General features: G+C 40.7%; 1 protein-coding gene across 1 annotated transcript in view; it reads right to left on the bottom strand.

Annotated features, from left to right (window-relative positions):
• LOC118001785 (solute carrier family 22 member 3-like) overlaps nt 1–19,230 on the bottom strand; it is an 87,445-nt gene that overhangs the window by 31,297 nt on the left and 36,918 nt on the right. Inside the window, exons 2-5 of the mRNA XM_034991931.1 lie at nt 14,107–14,210; nt 11,591–11,745; nt 9,940–10,108; nt 8,957–9,074 (exon numbers count right to left, since the gene is read on the bottom strand). Coding sequence (XP_034847822.1) covers nt 8,957–9,074; nt 9,940–10,108; nt 11,591–11,745; nt 14,107–14,210 — 546 coding nt within the window. The remainder of the gene's footprint in view (nt 1–8,956; nt 9,075–9,939; nt 10,109–11,590; nt 11,746–14,106; nt 14,211–19,230) is intronic.

Here is a 19,230-nt window from a genome sequence, read left to right as displayed (position 1 = left end):
TATTCACAGCAGGGAAGCACAGCAATTTGGATTGCAGAAACTGATTTTGCCAAAAACACAAGAATGGGCCAAATGGCCAAGGAACAAAACACTTGGAAAAGCTGACCATCTTTCTCTCTTGCCCAGATAGAGCATGAACATTTCAAAGACAGTATTAGAGGGCCATTCCCTTGGCAAATGCTCGAAAAAGAAAAAGCAAAAGCAAACCCACTCCCTTATTCTATGAGAGAGAGAGATCCAGAATTAAAATAATTGAATTAAGCATTGCCACAATGCCCACAAAAGAGGGTTACCAATATTAACAGAACAGAATAAGCCTGTGCGGTTTATTCATCTTGTTTTATATTTTAATTAATTTTGTTTGTAATGCCACCGGGGCTTGGGCTAGACAGAAGGAGGCAAATACTCCTCTGCATCCCACAGGGTGCTGGGGCTGGAAGGGGAGGACCATTGCTCTCAAGGGCAAGGATCAGCCTTTGAGAAGGAAAAAGGGAGGAGACCAGGATTCATTATATAACTAATGAATGGCTAGTTGATATGACTCTGAATGTCACCAGGTAAAGCTTGGAGCTCTCCCCCAGTATCATCATCCATAGAACCTTGCCTGGAAGGTTTGCTGGAATCTCAGCAGTAGGGAGGAGAGCAGGTCAAGTGTGAATGGAAGGGGCTGTGGCTCTGCACCTGGCCATGAATGAGACTAGGGCCTGCAGGTGGAGAGGTCAGTGCAGGGGAGGGCACACGTGGGTTGTCCATGGGCCAGCACTGCTATCTGTGGGCTGGGACACATCTGGAGAAGGGGTTCTTAGGAGCAGCAGTCTCTAGAAAGAGCAGGTACCAGTCATCAAGAGAATGCAGCATCTAGCTTTCAGACAGTGGATGAGTGAAGGGATAAGCTGTAGGATCCTATTTTCAGGAGAAAGAAGGGCAGAAATTAAGCAGGGGCCAGGGCCCCAGTCAAACAGGCTAGGGTTCAAGATCAGATTAAGAATTAGAATAGAAGCTGGGGTGTGAGCAAGTTGAATAAATCAAATATGTGCGTGTTTTGTGTGTTTATCAGATGTCAATAAAGCGGCGTGTTTTTTTTTAAAGAATATCATTTCATGTTGGGACTTCAAATAAAGACTGTAAAAGTTAAAAGTTAAAAAAATATAGACAGAGAAAAGAAACTGGGGATTGAAGAAGGGGTTAGGAAGAGAGAGGCCCCAGGCTGAGGCAGCCTGCATCAGACTTTGGGCAAGCAAACGGAGCCCATCCTCTAATGAGACTAGGAATCCCTCACAGGCATCAGGGTCCACGGGCAAGCAGGCAAATGTGGCACTCACAAATGTAAACCTTTGCCCCTTCCTCTGAGCATAGCCAGGAAGGTGAGGACTGAGCAGCTTGTCCCAGTTTGCCTGAGACTTTCTCAGATTCAGCTCTGAAACTCCCACTTTCCAGGAATCCCCCCAGTTCTGGGCATATGGGGACAGCTAGTCTCCCTACAAGTCACCACCCGAGTCCAGGGTCCTGGGTTCTGTAGATCCCATTATGCAGGAGTGATAGGTCATCAGACACCAGGATTGATGGGTGGGATTGAACACACGGAGTGTATATCACAGTAATGCGGCATGCCTTCCTCTCACACTTCTGATGGATGTTTTTCAAGTTTAACATGTATTTAAGTGAAGTAATTAGGATTCTAACAAAGGTATATGGCCCAATTATTTTAAGAGGGACTCCGGAAGGTGGGCGTGAGGGACTGGGAGAGGAGGAAGACTCTGTCTCTCCAAGGTTCCTCACTCAAGATGCTGCTCTTTGGGCGAGGTGCCCTGAAAATCTGCCTCACCCACTCTAAGGCTGTAATCTCATTCCGCAAGAGATAAGTCACTTGGATTCCTAGTTCAATTAAAGCCACATGGTGCTCTGGAACATCTTCCCCTCAGTATTTGTATGGGTTAAATGAGAGTCCACTGACCTGGAAGATTTTAGGCAGAATTTCCTTTAGTGGAAGGAACTTGCTATTTAATCACCAGCTTGGGAAAGGAGCTGACTCTGGATTCAAAGGTCCATCAGTACTGTTTTTATGGCTTTTTAATTGTAGCATTATTTTCCATTTTATGTAATATTGTAACATTCTTTAAAAGTTAAAGATGTGGGAACTAAACAAATAATCCATTTAAATATAGACCATTTGTAGCACTCAGGCTATTTACGAAAATATATTTAGGTAGGGTACTATTAACTCTCAGCTCCAAAGGTTCGTTTTAGCTATATGAAGTGTCCTGTCATTTTTAAAGATTTTATTTATTTATTTATGAGAGAGAGAGAAAGAGCATGGGCACATGCATGAGTAGGGGTAGGGGCAAAGGGAGAGGGAGAGAGAGAATCCCAAGCAGACTCAGCACTGAGTGTGGAGCCCGACATGGGGCTCGATCTCACAATCCTGAGCTGAAATCAAGAGTCGGGCACTTAACCAACTGAGCCACCCAGATGCCCCACGTCCTGTGATTTTTTATGCATTCAAGAATATTCTACGTGAAAGCTAATGTGGTAGCATGCATAAGACAGTAATAATTTTTTATATGTCATTTTTGAGGATGATGGCTTTGCTGGGAGGATTGGCACCATTTATTCTGTGTGATGTCAAAGAACAAAGATTTAATCCTATTAAGGGAAAGCACTGTATGAGTTTCCAGTGACTTTCTGTCCAATATCCTTCACTAGTTTCTAGACTCACACCTTTCCAGCTCTTGACACAGGAACTGGACTGGAGCCACCCTGGGGCACTGCCTGGGCCTGAGTTACTTTTTCTGGATCTTTTGAAATAAATTCAGTGAAGACAGTGTTCTATCCCAAGCCTGAGATGGTAATTAAACATAGCATTGACAAAGACAGTACAATAATTGGACTGAAAACCACACCCCAGATGGGCTTCATGACAGCCAGAATCATGGTGTGGTTCCTTCTTTGGAAGAACAAAAATTATGTTTATAAAAATCTCCCCTTAAAAAGGAATGTCATAAACAGACATTCCCAAAGCTGGAAAGTCCCTCTCTATAGACATAGTGGTGTCTGCATGACAGTTCGTTATAGTATAATAAAGATGGCAGCTATTAAGAGTTGGACGTCTCTCTGGTAAGTGAGGTAATCTAAAACTTAGCCTAACACTATCTAATGAGGTTTAATCTTTTTCTATTTTCTATTTCTTATATATTTATCTAAAAGTGGGATCATGGATGATGACCCTTTGGGATCAGAAAGCTCAAATGTCAGTTCTTGATGTTATCTAAACATGCCACCAGGGAAACCACCCATGAGTGTGTTTATGCATTACTGGGTACCAACATAACACCCAGTACTTATATTTTAATAAGTTATAGATTAGCTATGAACAATATAGGCATATCATCAAAATAGGGAAGTTACGGTTAAGCCTTATTTAGGTTTGTTAGGCCAACAGAGAACAACAATATCACCAACAAATATGGACCTACTCAGTTCTATCCTGTTAGAGGCTCTTTGTTTGAGTTGCAACATACTCTTTTCCATGAACATATCCCACACAAAGACAAGAAGTGGAGGGTAGCGGAGGAGAGGGATCTTTAGGATAAGGGCTTGTAAAATCCTTTGGAAAAAAAAATGAAAGCAAAACCACAGCCACAGTTATTACCTATGTAGTTGTGTAACCTGGATCAGTAAGCGACAAAAGCTATTTAACCAGTATATTAATTAAATAATGCTGCATAACAACCATCAATCTTAGTGACATAAAGTAATAGACATTCATTTAGCTCATATGTTTGTGGGTTGGCTGAGAGACTGCTGATCTAGATTTGGGGAAGTTTTGCTAAATAAGCTTACTCCAAATGCCTCTCAGCCTCCTCTAGGGGCAGGAGGCAAGCCTGGGAATATTCTTCTCATGGTGATGGCTGAAGTGCAGAGAGCAAGCCCAACCACACAGCACATTTCAAGATTCTACTGAATCACGTCTGGCGGTAACTCACCATCAGCCAAAGCAACTCACATGGTCAAGCTCAAAATCAAAGGGCAGGACAGACGTTCCACCTACCATGGGACCAAAACAAGTTACATTGGCATGCCTAATATCATTTGAACCCAGAAGTATTTTTGTCCAATGGAAATGAGGGGGAGGATGTGTATATTTTAAACAATAATCTAAACGACCCCCTTCCTCTGTCACCTCAACAACCAAAAATGTGTTGAATCACTAAACCCTACCCTGGCAGTCAAAACAATGCCATTATGATCAGCTATATTAGTTAGCTTTGGCTGCAAAAACAAACACCCTCCAATCTCTGCAGCATGCTGAGACACGTTTAGCAGACTAGTTTACTGAGAAAACAGTTATTTCTTGGCCATATTCCATATGGCGGCTATAGGTCAGCTTCTGCAGCTCTGTTCCAAGTTGTGGCTCTTCTCATTCTGAGTCCCACACTGAAGGAACACCACCAATTTAGGATATGCTGTTCTTGTGGCAAATGGAAAGGGCAAGAGAGCTGTCAGAAATGCATTTACAGCTTCTGCTCTGAACTGGTACCTCGGGCCATCAATTCAGAAGGCCCAGCCTGACTCAGTGGGGGGAATCTATCCATCTGCAGAGGAGCATTGCTGCAAGTCCCACGGCCATGGGGGTGGGGGTGTGTATGGGATCTTCCCACAGAGAGGGGTGAAGAGCTGGGAACAAGAACACATCTATCAAAGATAGTACCACTTCGTGATGAGAAAAGTTCACTGAGCAACAATCCCGGCTCTCCACTACTTACCCATAGACCTAGTCTACTACGAGCAAAAGTCTGAGCACTCTTAAATGCTTGCCCACTTTCTCATCTATTTTGAGAAATACACATTCAGTTTTTAGGGCAATGGTCATCTCTTCAGACCAGCATTGCCATTCAGTGCACCGTTCAGTCATACACACGGTGCTGGTATGTGTCTATTGGATGAGCGTGGAAAGTTGCATTGATTGGTATCTTACTAGGTGTGAGGCAAGAACAAGTGTACTACAGGTACCAGGAAGTAACACCAAACTGAAGCCAAAGAGAAATTTAAGTGCAACATGAAACAACTTTGCCTTATGAACAAAACTGCGGGGATGGCCAAGGCAGGAAGCAGTGTAATCACCGACACGCTCCCTGGGTCAAAGGACGCCTGTGGATGCTCTGGAGGCATCAGGACACACTGCTGCACTACAGTTGTGCTTGGGCTGTAAGGACTGTAGACTTGCCAATAGTTTGGTTTTATTTTTTCAAGTGTGCCCTAAACATTGCAAAGGCACCCGTGAACGAGTCTAAGCTAAGTATCTTTCTGCATTGGGTCACTGCCTAGTGTTTGACCCCCAGCCCATCCCTTGATTCTCTCTGGTTTCTATATACTTTGATTCTTTCCATTTTCTACATCTCTTCCACTTACTCTAAGTTCCACCCACTTGCCTCATTTGCATTGGTTTTATGTTTTTGGACTTTTCTTATCAGTGAATAATAGTTACACTGTTGGTATATTCAGAGAACCTGATGTTCTCATCACCTGTGTTTCTAGCTTCTAGCTGTGGCTTTAACAAAGTCAGAAGCTAGCTGGGAATTTTGGCAAATGGAAGCCTAGGGACCAGTGAGACAGAAAGCCAGAATTTATCTGCCCACAAAATGAGTAACATCCATATGAAATATAACTGAGATTATTTACTGGACAGCCAACCCTCAGAATAACCCACCTGGTTGAATATTGTGATGAAATCCACCTATTTCTTCCCACATCCTCCTTCCATTCACAAAGCCCAGGGGACTGGTGTAGCCCTATTTTATGGTGAATTTAGGTACTCTTCTGTAATATAGAACATCATTTTAAGCTAGGTCTTCCGATCCCCCCTAAAATAGACTAGGCTCTCTGGTGCCAGGGATGGAACAGGCTGGGTTTGGGAGGTGACTAAGGAAAACAGCATCGCTGCCAGGCCTCCCATGTGCATCAGGTAGATTCTTTCCAATTCATCCTAGCTTCACTGCAACCTGTGATGTGCACCCTTAGGATGAGATGGGAATTTGGACTGGTCTTGGAGGATGTGGTAACTTACATGATAATAACTTCTTCTAAAAGTCAGGATTTACTGAAAAGAGGTTCCATGAAAAGTGAAGGCAGAGCACTGGACAATCAGCTTTGAGCATGGGGGTCCTTGAGGTTATATTCAGAGAGGGGGGATACCAGCTAAGGCATCAAAAGGTTGCAAAAGGGTTGAAGTGACTATGTAAGCATAAGGTTTCAAGATGACCCTAATAGCGATTTGGTCAATTAGTTAGTTAGCTGAGTCACCAAAACATGAGTAATTGATAGTGACACACAGAAACCATAATAGGACTGATTTTGGAGTTGGGGCTCAAGAAAAATTCCTGCACTATTGGGCAGTACTTCTGAGTACTGTAAAGAGGTAATTTGCACATTATTATTCTTTGTGGGAACACTGGGATCTCTGAAATAGAAAATTATGATTTGGCCTATAATTTGACTGAATTCTGCTATTAGCAAGGGGTTTTAAACTGAAATGTTAATTCCTTCTCTTTTTGAAGATAATACTTTGTTTTTCTGCTTATGTTGTACAATCTTAAAAGGTTGAAGATGGATAGGTTCAGTCTGAAGACATTTGTTTCAAAACTCAAAGCACCCTTTGAGAAGTAGGTGATTCCAAGAGTGAGACCCTACAAGATGAGCCTGGAAAATCTCATCGTGCTAAGGAGCAAAGAAGCTGTAAGAACTGTATCTCAGAGTCACCAAATAATTGATGGGAGAAGTTAGTCTTTATGTAAGTGTTCCAGTAACAAACGAAGACATAATGATAAAATGGGAATGTTATCAATATTGTCATTTACAACTTCTGGTGAATTAATATATGCAGGCAATGATGATCAATGGTAGCTAACACCACAAAAGAAGAGACGGGCAGATAGGAGGGGTCTCTTAATGGAAGAGTACTAAGCCATTTACAAAGGAGGATTGCCAAAAGTATCAAACCTAAACCTGATTTAGCTCTAGATCTACCTACCGATTGACAGGGAATACAAGAGACAGAGGGTCATGTTAAAGGATCCTAAGGATGTAATCAACCAAATTTAGACTGCAGAAAATTCTACAGAAAAAAGCCAGAAAGAAACCCTAGTATTCTTTACCCCCAAGGTTTCAAGGAAAAGAAAAGAACAGAACAGGAACCTATAGACTAAAGACCAAAGAGACTTATCAGCCAATCACAGTATGGAATCATCATGGATAGTGGTGGCTCAGGTGCTAAACTCCCGAGAGAAACTCATGTCTGGCTTCAAACCTGACTTTCAAATGGGGATCATCTAACTGCTTAAAACCAGAATTAACACATCTTGGAAGCCACAGGATCCACCGTTCATGATCTTTCACAAGAACAACCATGTAGAGCCTTGAACTGCTTCCCCGTTGAAATGTCTCCACAGTGCTCATGAATTCAAAGCAGGTCTGTGGGTCTACAGGAGGAGTGCTGAACTAGACACCAGGGGACATGTAAGAGCAGCCGCTTCTGGGAATCATCCCATGGCCTCTCAGCAATACTCACAATAATATACCACATGCCTAGTTAAGTGGCATTTGCCTTCATAAGCCATCAGCACACACTGTTTTTTCTTTATTTTTAAAAACTTGATGTCAATCTGACATATACTTAGCTTTGGGACTACATGTGCAATGTCTTTGCGATACTGCTAAACAAAGAGCAAAAATATTTATTTGACTATTAAAACCGAGTGCAGATTATCATACATCTGATCCAGTTGTGAAGACAAAGTTTATGTGATGAGAGCAAGAGGAGAGGGCAGCAGGATATTTTTTCCCTAAAAGGAATCCACAGCCCATATGTGCTCAAAGAACAAGGATCAACTCATCTTCATGGTTAAAACAGGTCATGTTTTATCTTTACCACATTGTGTATGATCTGTAAACCCCAAGGTACATCAATATAATCCAATAGTTGACTGGTCAGTTGAAACCTCTATAAACACAGAGGCTACTGCTTGCCACTGAATGTAAGAGTGAAGGAAAAAGGTAGAAATCCAAATATCTCTGGGCAAGTTCTGGGAGGTTGGGGATGTGACAAGAAAACCAACAAAGCTTGTTTTTTATCAGAATGTTCTATCAAAACCAAATGAGTGCTACAAAAAAAAAAAATTGATGTTAGCAACCTAATACTCTTCAAGGTTTTTATCAAAGATTCATATCTTCCAAAAATTATTCTCTAATATTCATTTTATAATAATCCCTCTGTTACTTTGTCTTTGCATAAAGCATTGCTATGTATTTTTATCTATTATTCTCTAATTATTCAGGTGTTGCTTCAGATATATCTGTATGTCTCCAAAGGCATAGCAAATCTTCCAAAGAGCAAAGAATGAACTCGAGTCCCTACCATTTCTCTTAGTATAGTGATACAGAAGCACCCAAAAAGCCTTGCTGGAAAAAAGAAGAAGAAAAAATGGAGGAAGAAAATGAGGGAGGGAGGGAAGGTAGGCTAGCAGCCCATGTAAGTCTGAAGGCTGAATATTACATCGTTGCTCATGTTCTCAAATAACTAGTATTTCCAAGACTACATTTAAAGGCAAATCTTTAGACTACCCTGAATGTCAAGAAAAGATTTATAGTTTGTGCAAATTAAGATGAATGAATGACTTCATAGTACGGGGCTATGGTAAGTAAAGTATAATAATTCAAGGAACGTGGTGCAACTATTGAAACATGGACCAAGGGACCAGTTGACCTTCACTCTGGTGCTATCACAATTCCATAACCATGTCTTCTTTAATGCACCTTGTGATTCTCCCCAAGGGTTTTTTTTTCCCTCCCTTTTTAAAGTCAAACTAAAAATGATTTAGTCAGCTCTTTGATAATATGTACATAAGAGACAATCAATTCACCCACTTCAACAATGCTTGTTACTAGTAATAAATAAGATTACCTCTGAGTAATTTGGTGAGAGATATTTCCCATTGCACTTGGCAATGCTCCTCAGGATTTTTAATGCTTTATCTCCTTTCTTCCGAGTAATCAGCCAGCGGGGAGACTCAGGAACCACCCTGGCAAGAAGAGGACTTTTTTTGAGTTTTATCTAGTAATTTCAAAACCTCAAAGTTAACGACTTGAGTTTCTCTATCAAAATGGATCTTGCGATTAGGTACAAGTTTAGGAGATTGAGAGTTTAGGCTCTCTGCAACATAGATTATCTCAGAAAATTTATAATGGAAGGGAAAAGTGCTCACTTGATAACTAGATCATTGGTCATAATAAAAATAATCAATAATGCATTGCTCTTGTAAACCCAGGCTGTCCTAGAACACAGTGTCCTCGATTACACATATGAAGAGAACTGGGGTATAATGAGCATTTAGGAAGAGGTGAAGATCCAATTCATGTAAACTAATTGTCCCATATATTAAAATTAAATTAGAGAAATGATCAAAATACATTCACTACAATAAGAGTCAAATGCATATAACCTGTAGTTTTTTGATAACTTAATTTTCTCATGCTCTTAACATTTCTTTATTCCTCAGGAGATTCCTAAATAATATTAATTTGCTTAATAGAACACACAGAGAAGCAAATCTATTTTATTGCATTTAATTTGCATGTTGAAATATTGGCATATATGGTTTGTTGCCTTCTAGTGCTCATGAAGATATTACAAAATAACAAAACATAATTAATACTCTATTTAGATTTTCTGTTTGGGTACTTTATTAATTTATGTTAATAACAACTATTAGTCTAACAATAATCTCTATAAATTCTCAAATTCTCTAGAAATACTCAAAGCCCATAGTCACTCTGGAGATGTTAGGAAATCTCCTTAGTTGCTTTCATTTTTATGGTGGTTTAGAAGTGCAGATTCTACATTTCTGTGGAATAAGAATAAATTCAATATGACCAAAACTACTTTACCAGTAATAAAGGAGGAAGAGAAAGCTGGGCAGCGTTATGGCTAGCTGGATCCCTTGCCAATTTGGGATAAAGTAGGCAATTCCAGGGAGAATTATGATTCCAAGGGTGAAGAACATTTGGACCACTATTCCCACAATTCTCCTTTGCTTTGAACCTACTATTTCCGTTACTGAAGGAAAACAAACACAGAGGTTAGGGAAGCTCGAGATCAGTTCCAAAATAAACAAACAGAGATGTTCCATCTGTCATATCCATCGGCATTGCTAGAATGCTACAGAACTCTTAAAGGTACCAAGTCTTCCATACATGCTGGAGCCATGCTTTCTGCTCACTCTTCTCTGCCAGTTAATTGGCAAGCACGTACCACGCTCATCCCACACACCTAGCCCAGCACTCTTCTGGGTATACAAAGAACATATGTGTTGGTTTTAGGAAAGCTTAAATGATGACTATTTTATCAACACAGAACTAGAATAAACTGGCTAGATTTCTATCACGGTAATTCTAAAGATGTACATATTATAGTCTCTTTAGGAGATTATTTATGAGCATTATAATTCTACAAATAATTTTTTCAAGATCACCACATGGTTTCTATCAAGTGATAATTCTCTCCACGGTGTTGGACTTTCCATTTATGTGATATTTCTTTAAAAATCACATGGGGAATTTTACCGCTGGCATCCTTCCCCCCTCCACCCCCCCAACTCATCCATTTCTATTTGTCATTAATTCTATTCTGATATGCTACCTTAGTTGTGCCCTAAGATCACAACTTTGAAAATTCACCTAGACTCAGATCTCCTTAAAAACGCTTCATATTCCAAAATTATCCCTTCTGCCCCAGCCAGCGACAGGCAACCTCCCAGTACTCTCCTTCCCCGCCCATAAAAAGATCTTCAAAGTGTCCCCAAAGTGGGCACTGCTTGGGGAGAGATTGTCTAGCAGTAATGGAAGGGACTAGAAGCTTAACGATCTGGAGCAATAATCGAAAATGAGCTTTTGCATCTCCCTGCTCACAAATCCACTGTGACTCTTAGAGTAGGTAGCTGGTTCTGGATATCACTAGAGACAGAACCAAAGTAGCAGCCGGAACTTCTCCCAGTAAAATGAACAAAGAGCAACGGGAAAGTTTTCTTTCTTTCATACCCAGAAGGTCAAACTTTCTGGTTACGGAAGAGGGCAAAGGTTCACAAATGAGCTTCTCATTTTTAGGTCAGATCTCCTCCACGGTAAAAAGTTCTCCACTTGAACAAAAGGAATAGAATTAAGAAATAATATTTGAGAACACAGGGATGTCATCTCAAACCCTATCACAGATATACACAGAAAATGCGTTAAAAATGTTTCAAGAACTGCTGAAATTTTTATAAAAATTAATCTCTGATAAAGCAAAGCAATAACATGCTAGTGGTATGGCTGTGCTAGGAGGTGGTTCACCCAAGTACTTTGTGATAGTCCATTGTTGGCAAGGTGGCATTTTAGTTTCCCAAGAGTCAGAATCTCACCCCCGCACCTTCCTATTTGCAGAGATCATTACCTTGGCAGCCGCCAAGCCTCCACATAGGAGCCCCAGGAGGGCTGACTGGCCGGCACCGCCCAGCCACCTGTCCCTGGCTGTCAGAGACATGGAGGCGTAGCAATGTCTTACCAATTACGTAGCAGGTCATCCATGTCCCCTTTCCAAACACACCTTGTAGGAAGCGGAAGACCACAAACACAGGGAAATTGGGTGCAAATGCCACCACGACACCGGTGACGCCAACACCGAAACAGGATATTAGGTAAATGACTAGTCTGCCGTACCTTTTTGAGAAAGAGAGAGGAAGAAGTCACCTTCAATGTTTCCTTCGACACAATGAGAAAGACTATCATTAGAAGTATTGTTAAAAGAGGTTTAAGTATAGAAATTTTGTTTTTAAGACTGCATTACTACCAGGTACAGGATTGTTGAAAATTCTACATTTTGTTTTATAGAAAAACCAGGGCAAATAAGAACATGGGCCTCTGAAATGACATGACAAAATGTAAAGCACAGAATACATTCTTTGTGATTGCAGTTTCCAAAAAGATAACGCTCTCTATCACGTCTTATCTCCCTGGTGGCACAGCTTGGACACTTTATAGCATTTTTGTGAGTGGAGTGGGAAGGGGGAAGGGAAAAGGCCCCAGGCTTCAGTTTTGGCTCAACCATCAGCCAGCCGTGCGACCTTGGGTCCATGTCTTCAGCAATCCAAGACTCAGATTTTGTTTATTTGCTTGTGGGTTGTTTTCTCCCCCCTCCCTTTCTATGGTGAGGTTGTAAAGGCTCAAATGAGAAGCTGATGTGAAAGCTCCTTACAAACTATGAAGTTCACAACCAATGTGAGCTGTTCTTAAGCTCTGCATTTTATCCTCACCATTTACATAACTATGATTAGAAAGGTAGGCAAAGGGCACACGTTATTGTGTGCCATATTCTGGGATTCTGATGTTAAGTGGTTCGGTATAGTTGTGCCAAATTATTGGCTGGTGGAAATCTGTCATCCATGACCTTTCAGAGATTTGATTCAAAAACATTTTCCCGTAGAAATTCCCACCAAATTCACATATGCAGCATCCTGCTTCGGTCAGCGGAGTGGAGACAGAAGTAGTCCTGGTTTATCGAGGTTTTGAAATTCACTGCCTGTTCTTCCTACACTGTCCTCTCATAGATAGGTGGACTGTTACACTGTTTCTTGTCCTTTCCTTCAATGACGCAAAGGAGAAGAGCCGACAGATGCCTGGCCCTGCGGTGAGGCAGACTCATTCACGGCTCTGTCTTCCTCTCCAAAGCATTGAGTCATCTCTGAGGATAGCCACTCAGTCCCCTGTTAGAACATAGGTAGAAAGAGCCCCCTCCTTTAGTCGAGTTACTTTTATTTGGAGATATGTTTACTGATTGTGAGAGAGAAACATGCAGAAGCAGCAAAACCTAATGTTTAAGTCAGAAATACGTGTTGAAAAGACGTGGCTCCATTGCGAGTCATAGCCAGCTAGGGTTCTCCCCTAGTGATGTGTGGGGAGATTAAGAAAAGAAAGATGCATGGGAAGGGCTATAAGAAGAAACCACAGACAAAGACATGGATAAAAGACAGGGAAAGAGCATCAGACACAAGGATTAAGGAGAAAGTCATATGCCTGTCTTTCCATACGAAGAGGGTGTCAGGGGGCTGCAAGAGAGAACTAAGAGACAGATGAAGGAGCAGAAAAAGAAACCAAGGGTTCTACCCACTTTGAAGTCCTGGTCTGGTCAAACGCAGACCATCTATTGCTGAAAGCATTTGGGGCATTTTATCGTCTACAATTAGCTAATTAATGGCATTGGGCAGTTCTCCAAGAGGTACGCTTAGCACTGTGCACCATGAGCATGGTCACAAGGACCCACCCAGGCTGGGCTAGAGTGACCAGAGTGATGTTCAGCCAGACACGGCCAATGGCCAAAGCTTTTCTACTCCTGTCCTAAGGGGTATAGAAGGAATAATTAAATTACTGCACATATTTTCATAGTTAGAATTGGGATAAGGGAATAGTTCAACATGAATACAATAACCAACATCAATAATGGTTCAAACAGGAATATCTGAATAGAAAGCATGACTATCCTCAATATACACACTCACCACGTCTGCCATTAACTGGTATATTTATGAATGTTAAATGATAAAGTTCTTTTAACAGTCTTTAGAAAAACTCTTTTCTACAGAATTTTTAACTTATAGAATAAAATACAAGGATTTCTTAAAAAAATTAAATGAAACATATTTGGAAGGAGCTGACTCTGACTAAATTAATCAGACCACAACCAGTGAGTTATGGAAGAACATGGAATCGCCTCTGCTGTGTTCAGCCAGCTAGCCATCGGCCCCACGATGAAGTTACTGCATTTCTGGTGTTTGTGTTTCCACTCAGATGCTTGCAGACCCACTGGGAACAGCCCCATCCATTTGTGCAGTTCAAGGAGTAAGGAGATGGAGGTGAGCAAGGAGAGAATTAGTCCAACCAAATAAGCATGAATGTCGCAAGTAGAGAGATTAAGATTTTTTCCAAGTTTAGCAAAAATTGTTTTCTAATGGCTAACATCATTTTCACCTCCACATGTATGCATCATGTTTTAATGCTGTCAACCGCTGTCACATCCGTGCCTACCTGTCTGCTGCATAGCCCAAGGTGAAGGCTCCAGCCAAGAAGCCCAGGTTTAGGACGGCTTGTGTGAGGTCCAGCATCCAAGCATTGACACACACGAGGTCAAACTGGGAAAACAAAGCAAATACATGGGAGACATATGACCCTGCTTATCCTCAAGACACCTGGTCTTCTGTCCAAATCAGCGATCATTAAACATTTTTGCCCAAACCCACTCCTTAAAATTTTTAAATGTATCACATGCATGTTTTATATTGATGTATAAATGTTTTGTCAGTTTCAGTAACTGCCAAAGATGTAATTCACTGTATCCAATAGTCTAAATACCGGAGCCATTGGCCACCTACCATCACCCAGCAAAAACAAGCTCTTCAATAGTCTCAATCTGAAGTCAATTTTTTTGTCTCTTTGAATTCTTATTTTTGTTCCCACATACTTACATCCTAATATTATAAGTAGAAAATGTTTTATTGTGTTTTGCCTTAATGTGTATTGCATTAATGGTGAGGTAAATAAATAGTTCTGTGTGTAAAAACTATCTATATAAATTGACATTTAATTAAAAAAAATTTTTCCTGTGACAATGTCTCTAAAGATTCGCATTCTTTCCCATTGAGTTATAACTACAGTTAGTAGACCACAACGTACGAAAACAGAAAATATGATGAATTTTGAAAAAGATTTATTACACAGAATAACATTTTGTTGGAAATGCACCTCTGTATTTCTAGAAGAATGTTAAGAAAGCCTGGGGTTTTCCAGCTGGTTCATGTAATCTGTGGAGGAAGATTGTTTATTACCAGAACCAGTTAAGGCTAAACATCAATACTGCTCCCTTTTTTTCATTTTTAAAAGTTTATGTGCCAGGAAAACTTGTTTGTATAAGTAAATTAATGAGAATGGAGAGAGTTTGTTAGAGCAACATCATTCAATTCTTCTGGCTCCTTCTCAGTTACATGCTGAGACTCACATAGCGATCTACCATCAAAATTAGTTTTACTTTTCTATTAACCAACAGGCCATTTAAGTTCTCCTACAATCTTGCTGCAAGGAAGTAAAAGGAAACCACTACACGTACAAAAAGTTGTTTAATCAAATCATTAGAGTCATTTACTTTCTTCATTACCTTCTTAATACCCAAACCAATAGTCCAAACTGTCCTGCTGTTTGGTTCCCCAGGTTTTTAAGCCTCGGGTAGGTGCATCACAGAGGGATGGGAGAGAGGTAGGATTCCTTTAGCAAAGTGGGAGAAGGGCATTAGGAAAAAGGACCTGCATCCTCATTGCATGCATATTCTCAGGAAGATCCATTTTGGACCTACATGAGCTGAGGCCCTGACAATGGATTCCCTTCAAAGTACCCCAGCCCTCCCCAAACTGTGATTGGCTTTGTGTACCTCCAAATGGCAAGCCCACCCCAACTTAAAGGCCATTCATAAATACATATTCATAAGTGAACCATCACACTTATTTATGGAACCTAACCCATGATCTGTCACTTAACATAGCTGGAAAAAAACAGGAGCATGAGTAGCTGGCCCACCTCACAGAGTTGCTGGGAAGACATACGGAGATTAAAAAAGTAAAAAAGATTTACATATACACATGGTAGTAGGAACTGTGGTGATTTAAATGAGTTTTATCATCCATTTAGGTACTGCTTTCTCAGGGCACAACAATTTTATTTTAAGTAAAATTGCAGACAATTAATTATCTGAAATAATTTCCCATTGGAATTAAACATATAGAGAATGCAATTAGAGGACAGCCACATGCGGAAGAATGAAACTGGATGGCTTATTTACACCATATACAAAAATAAACTCAAAATGGATAAAGGACCTAAATGTGAGACCTGACACCATAAAAATCCTAGAAGAAAACACAGGCAGTAATTTCTCTGACATCAGCTGTAGCAATATTTTTCTAGATGTGTCTCCTGAGGCAAGGGAAATAAAAGTAAAAATAAACTATTGGGACTACAGCAAAATAAAAAGCTTCTGAACCACAAAGGAAACAATAAACAAAACTAAAAGGCAACCTACAGAATGGGAGAAGATATTTGCAAATGACATATCCAATAAAGGGTTAGTACCCAAAATATATAAAGAACTTACAAAACTCAAAACCCAAAAACAAATAATCCAATTTAAAAAATGAGCACAAGACATGAGGGGCACCTGGGTAGATCAGTTGGTTAAGTGTCTGCCTTCGGCTCAGGTCATGATCTCAGGGTTGTGGGATCAAGCCCACGTCAGGTTCCATGTTCAGCGGGGAGTCTGCTTCTCTCTCTCCCTCTCCTCTCTCTCTCTCTCTCAAATGAATAAATCTTTAAAAAAAATTTTTTTAATTACAAAAATGAGAAGACATGAACAGACATTTCTCTAAAGAAGACATCCAGATGACCAACAGACACATGAAAAGATGCTCAACATCACTCATCATCAGGGAAATGCAAATCAAAACTACAATGAGATATCACCTCACACCTATAAGGATGGCTAAAATCAAAAATACAAGAAACAAGTGTTGGCAAGGATGTGGAGAAAAAGGAACCTTCTTGGTGGGAATGCAAACTGGTGCAGCCACTGGGGAAAACAATATGGATGTTCCTCAAAAAGTTAAAAATAGAACTACTCTATGATCTAGTAATTGCACTACAAGGTATCTACCTAAAAAGTCCAAAAACACTAACTCAAAAGGATATATGCACCCCTATGTTTATTGCAGCATTATTTATAATAGCCAAACTATGGAAGCAGCCCAAGCACCCATCAATAGGTGAATGAATAAAGAAGATGTGGTATATACATATATACACAATGGAATATTATTCAGCCATAAAAAAGAATGAAATCTTGCCATTTGCAACAACATGGATGGAGCTAGAGAGTATAATGGTAAGGAAAATATGTCAGCCAGAGAAAGACAAATACCATATGATTTCACTCATATACGGAATTTAAGAAACAAAACAAAAAGAGAGAGAGAGACAAATCAAGAAACAAACTCTTAACTACAGAGAACAAACTGGTGGTTACCAGAGGGGAGGTGGGTGGAGGTGATGGGGATGAAGGAGGGCACTTGTGATGAGCACCAGTGATGTATGGACCTATACTGTACACCTGACAGTAACGTACTATTGTATGGAACACTCCATCAAAAACTAATGATGTACTGTATGGTGACTAACATAACATAATGAAGAAATTATAAAAAAAAAATGTATGAAAGAGGAAAAAAATAATACTGTATGTTAACTACACTGGAATTAAAATAAAAACAAACAAACAAAAGAATGCACCAAGAATAGAAGTATATCAGATCTCAGAAATCAAACAGGCAATTTAACTGCCAGAAAAAACATTTTGCCTCAGAAAAGTAGCAGCCAGTGTCAAATAGAAATTCCCAAAGAGTAGAATTTGCCTCCTCCAGCTGTACTTCAGATAACTGGATTAGCTAGGGATGCAGGCAAGCTTTTCTTTTCTTTTCTTTTCTTTTTAAAGATTTTATTTATTTATTTGAGAGAGAGAGAACACATGAGAGGGGATAGGGTCAGAGGACGAAGCAGACTCCCTGCCGAGCAGGGAGCCCGATGCGGGACTCGATCCCGGGACTCCGGGATCATGACCTGAGCCGAAGGCAGTCGCTTAACCAACTGAGCCACCCAGGCGCCCCAGGCAAGCTTTTCAAAGATGACATAGCAAGGCCCAGCAAGATCTATCCTTTCAGTGAATTTGTTCAGCTGCTTTTGAATTGTATGAATTAAAATATCCTCCCCATGGTCTTTAAATCCACAAAATATTCTTTAAAATAAAATTATCGTTTTCACTCTACCTTAAGAGAAACTGTCAAAAAGGATTTTTTCATATTTCATATTAAAATAAATATTTTTTCATATTTTAACTGAAAATAAACATCTAAGTGGTTAAAGTTCTGCGATAACATTCTCTAAAGTACTATGATGCCATCTGGGCTACCTATTGTTCTGCATCCCAGGCGCTGGTGGTGTGGAAACCACATTTCCCAGAACCCCTTGCCAGCAGGTTCTATTTAGGTTCTGCCAGTGGGGGAGGGCAGAGTAAGTGCAAGATCAGAAAACAGGAAGGAGGTCGTGGTGATTCTGCTTCTGGATGTGGCAAAAGTGCCAGCTCTAATCGTGGCAGTGACAACAGTGGCTGGGGGCTTAGAGGTCAATCAGCGTTTCTAACCACTCCCCTTCCACATGGGGGCCCAGAGATACTGGCCCACAGGCTCCATAATGCCTGGGAGCAGGACAAGCGGTCTGCAGGTGCTGACCTTCCTAATCTCTCCCCTCTGTGCTTTTCTAGCCCTTCCAAAACAACTCAAATCCAAATCCTTTTACTAAATCCCTTCCTGCTTGAAATACCTAGCCTGATTTCTGCCTTGAAGACTGGGAGCCTGCTATCTATCAAAAGTACAAAATACAGTAACTTAAATTATGTAAGGAAATACACACACACACACACACACACACACACACTTGTGTTTCCAGTACAGGGACCAACACAGCAGACACAAGGATTCAGGGGCTTGGTTTTGGCTCTTACTCATACATCCAGGAGGCAGACCCCTGCCTCCTGGGCCCAGCACTTCCTGATCAGCTCTGAGCTCACTGCCTGCTACCGTAAGGGTAACAGCTCTGGGTCTGTGATATGTTTTCATGTTTAAAGAGAGGTTAACAGGCAATGAAGCCCATGAGCTTCATAGGGTAAGGACTTTTTTTTTAAAAAAAGATTTTATTTATTTATTTGACAGAGAGAGAGACAGCGAGAGAGGGACCACAAGCAGGGGGAGTGGGAGAGGGAGAAGCAGGCTTCCCACCGAGCAGGGAACCCGATGTGCGACTTGATCCCAGGACCCTGGGATCATGACCTGAGCCGAAGGCAGACGCTTAACAACTGAGCCATCCAGGCACTCCTAAGGACTTTTTCCTGAAATAAAGTACTAAAAGTTTGTTGTAGTTCCCAAAGAGACCTAAAACCTACCTCTTGTCAAGCTCACCAAAGTCTGAATCAAGGACACAAGCATTTATGTCTTTCTCCTAAGGCCATTTATCAAGAACAAGTGAGATATCTCCTTTTTATTTTTTAAGTGTACACATGCA

Source organism: Mirounga leonina, unplaced genomic scaffold, assembly GCF_011800145.1.
Source record: "Mirounga leonina isolate KUSES-001 unplaced genomic scaffold, KU_Mleo_1.0 Mir_54, whole genome shotgun sequence".
NCBI classification, from domain to species: domain Eukaryota; kingdom Metazoa; phylum Chordata; class Mammalia; order Carnivora; family Phocidae; genus Mirounga; species Mirounga leonina.
Note: the sequence above shows the minus strand (reverse complement) of the source record. Positions and strands in the feature narration are given on the sequence as shown.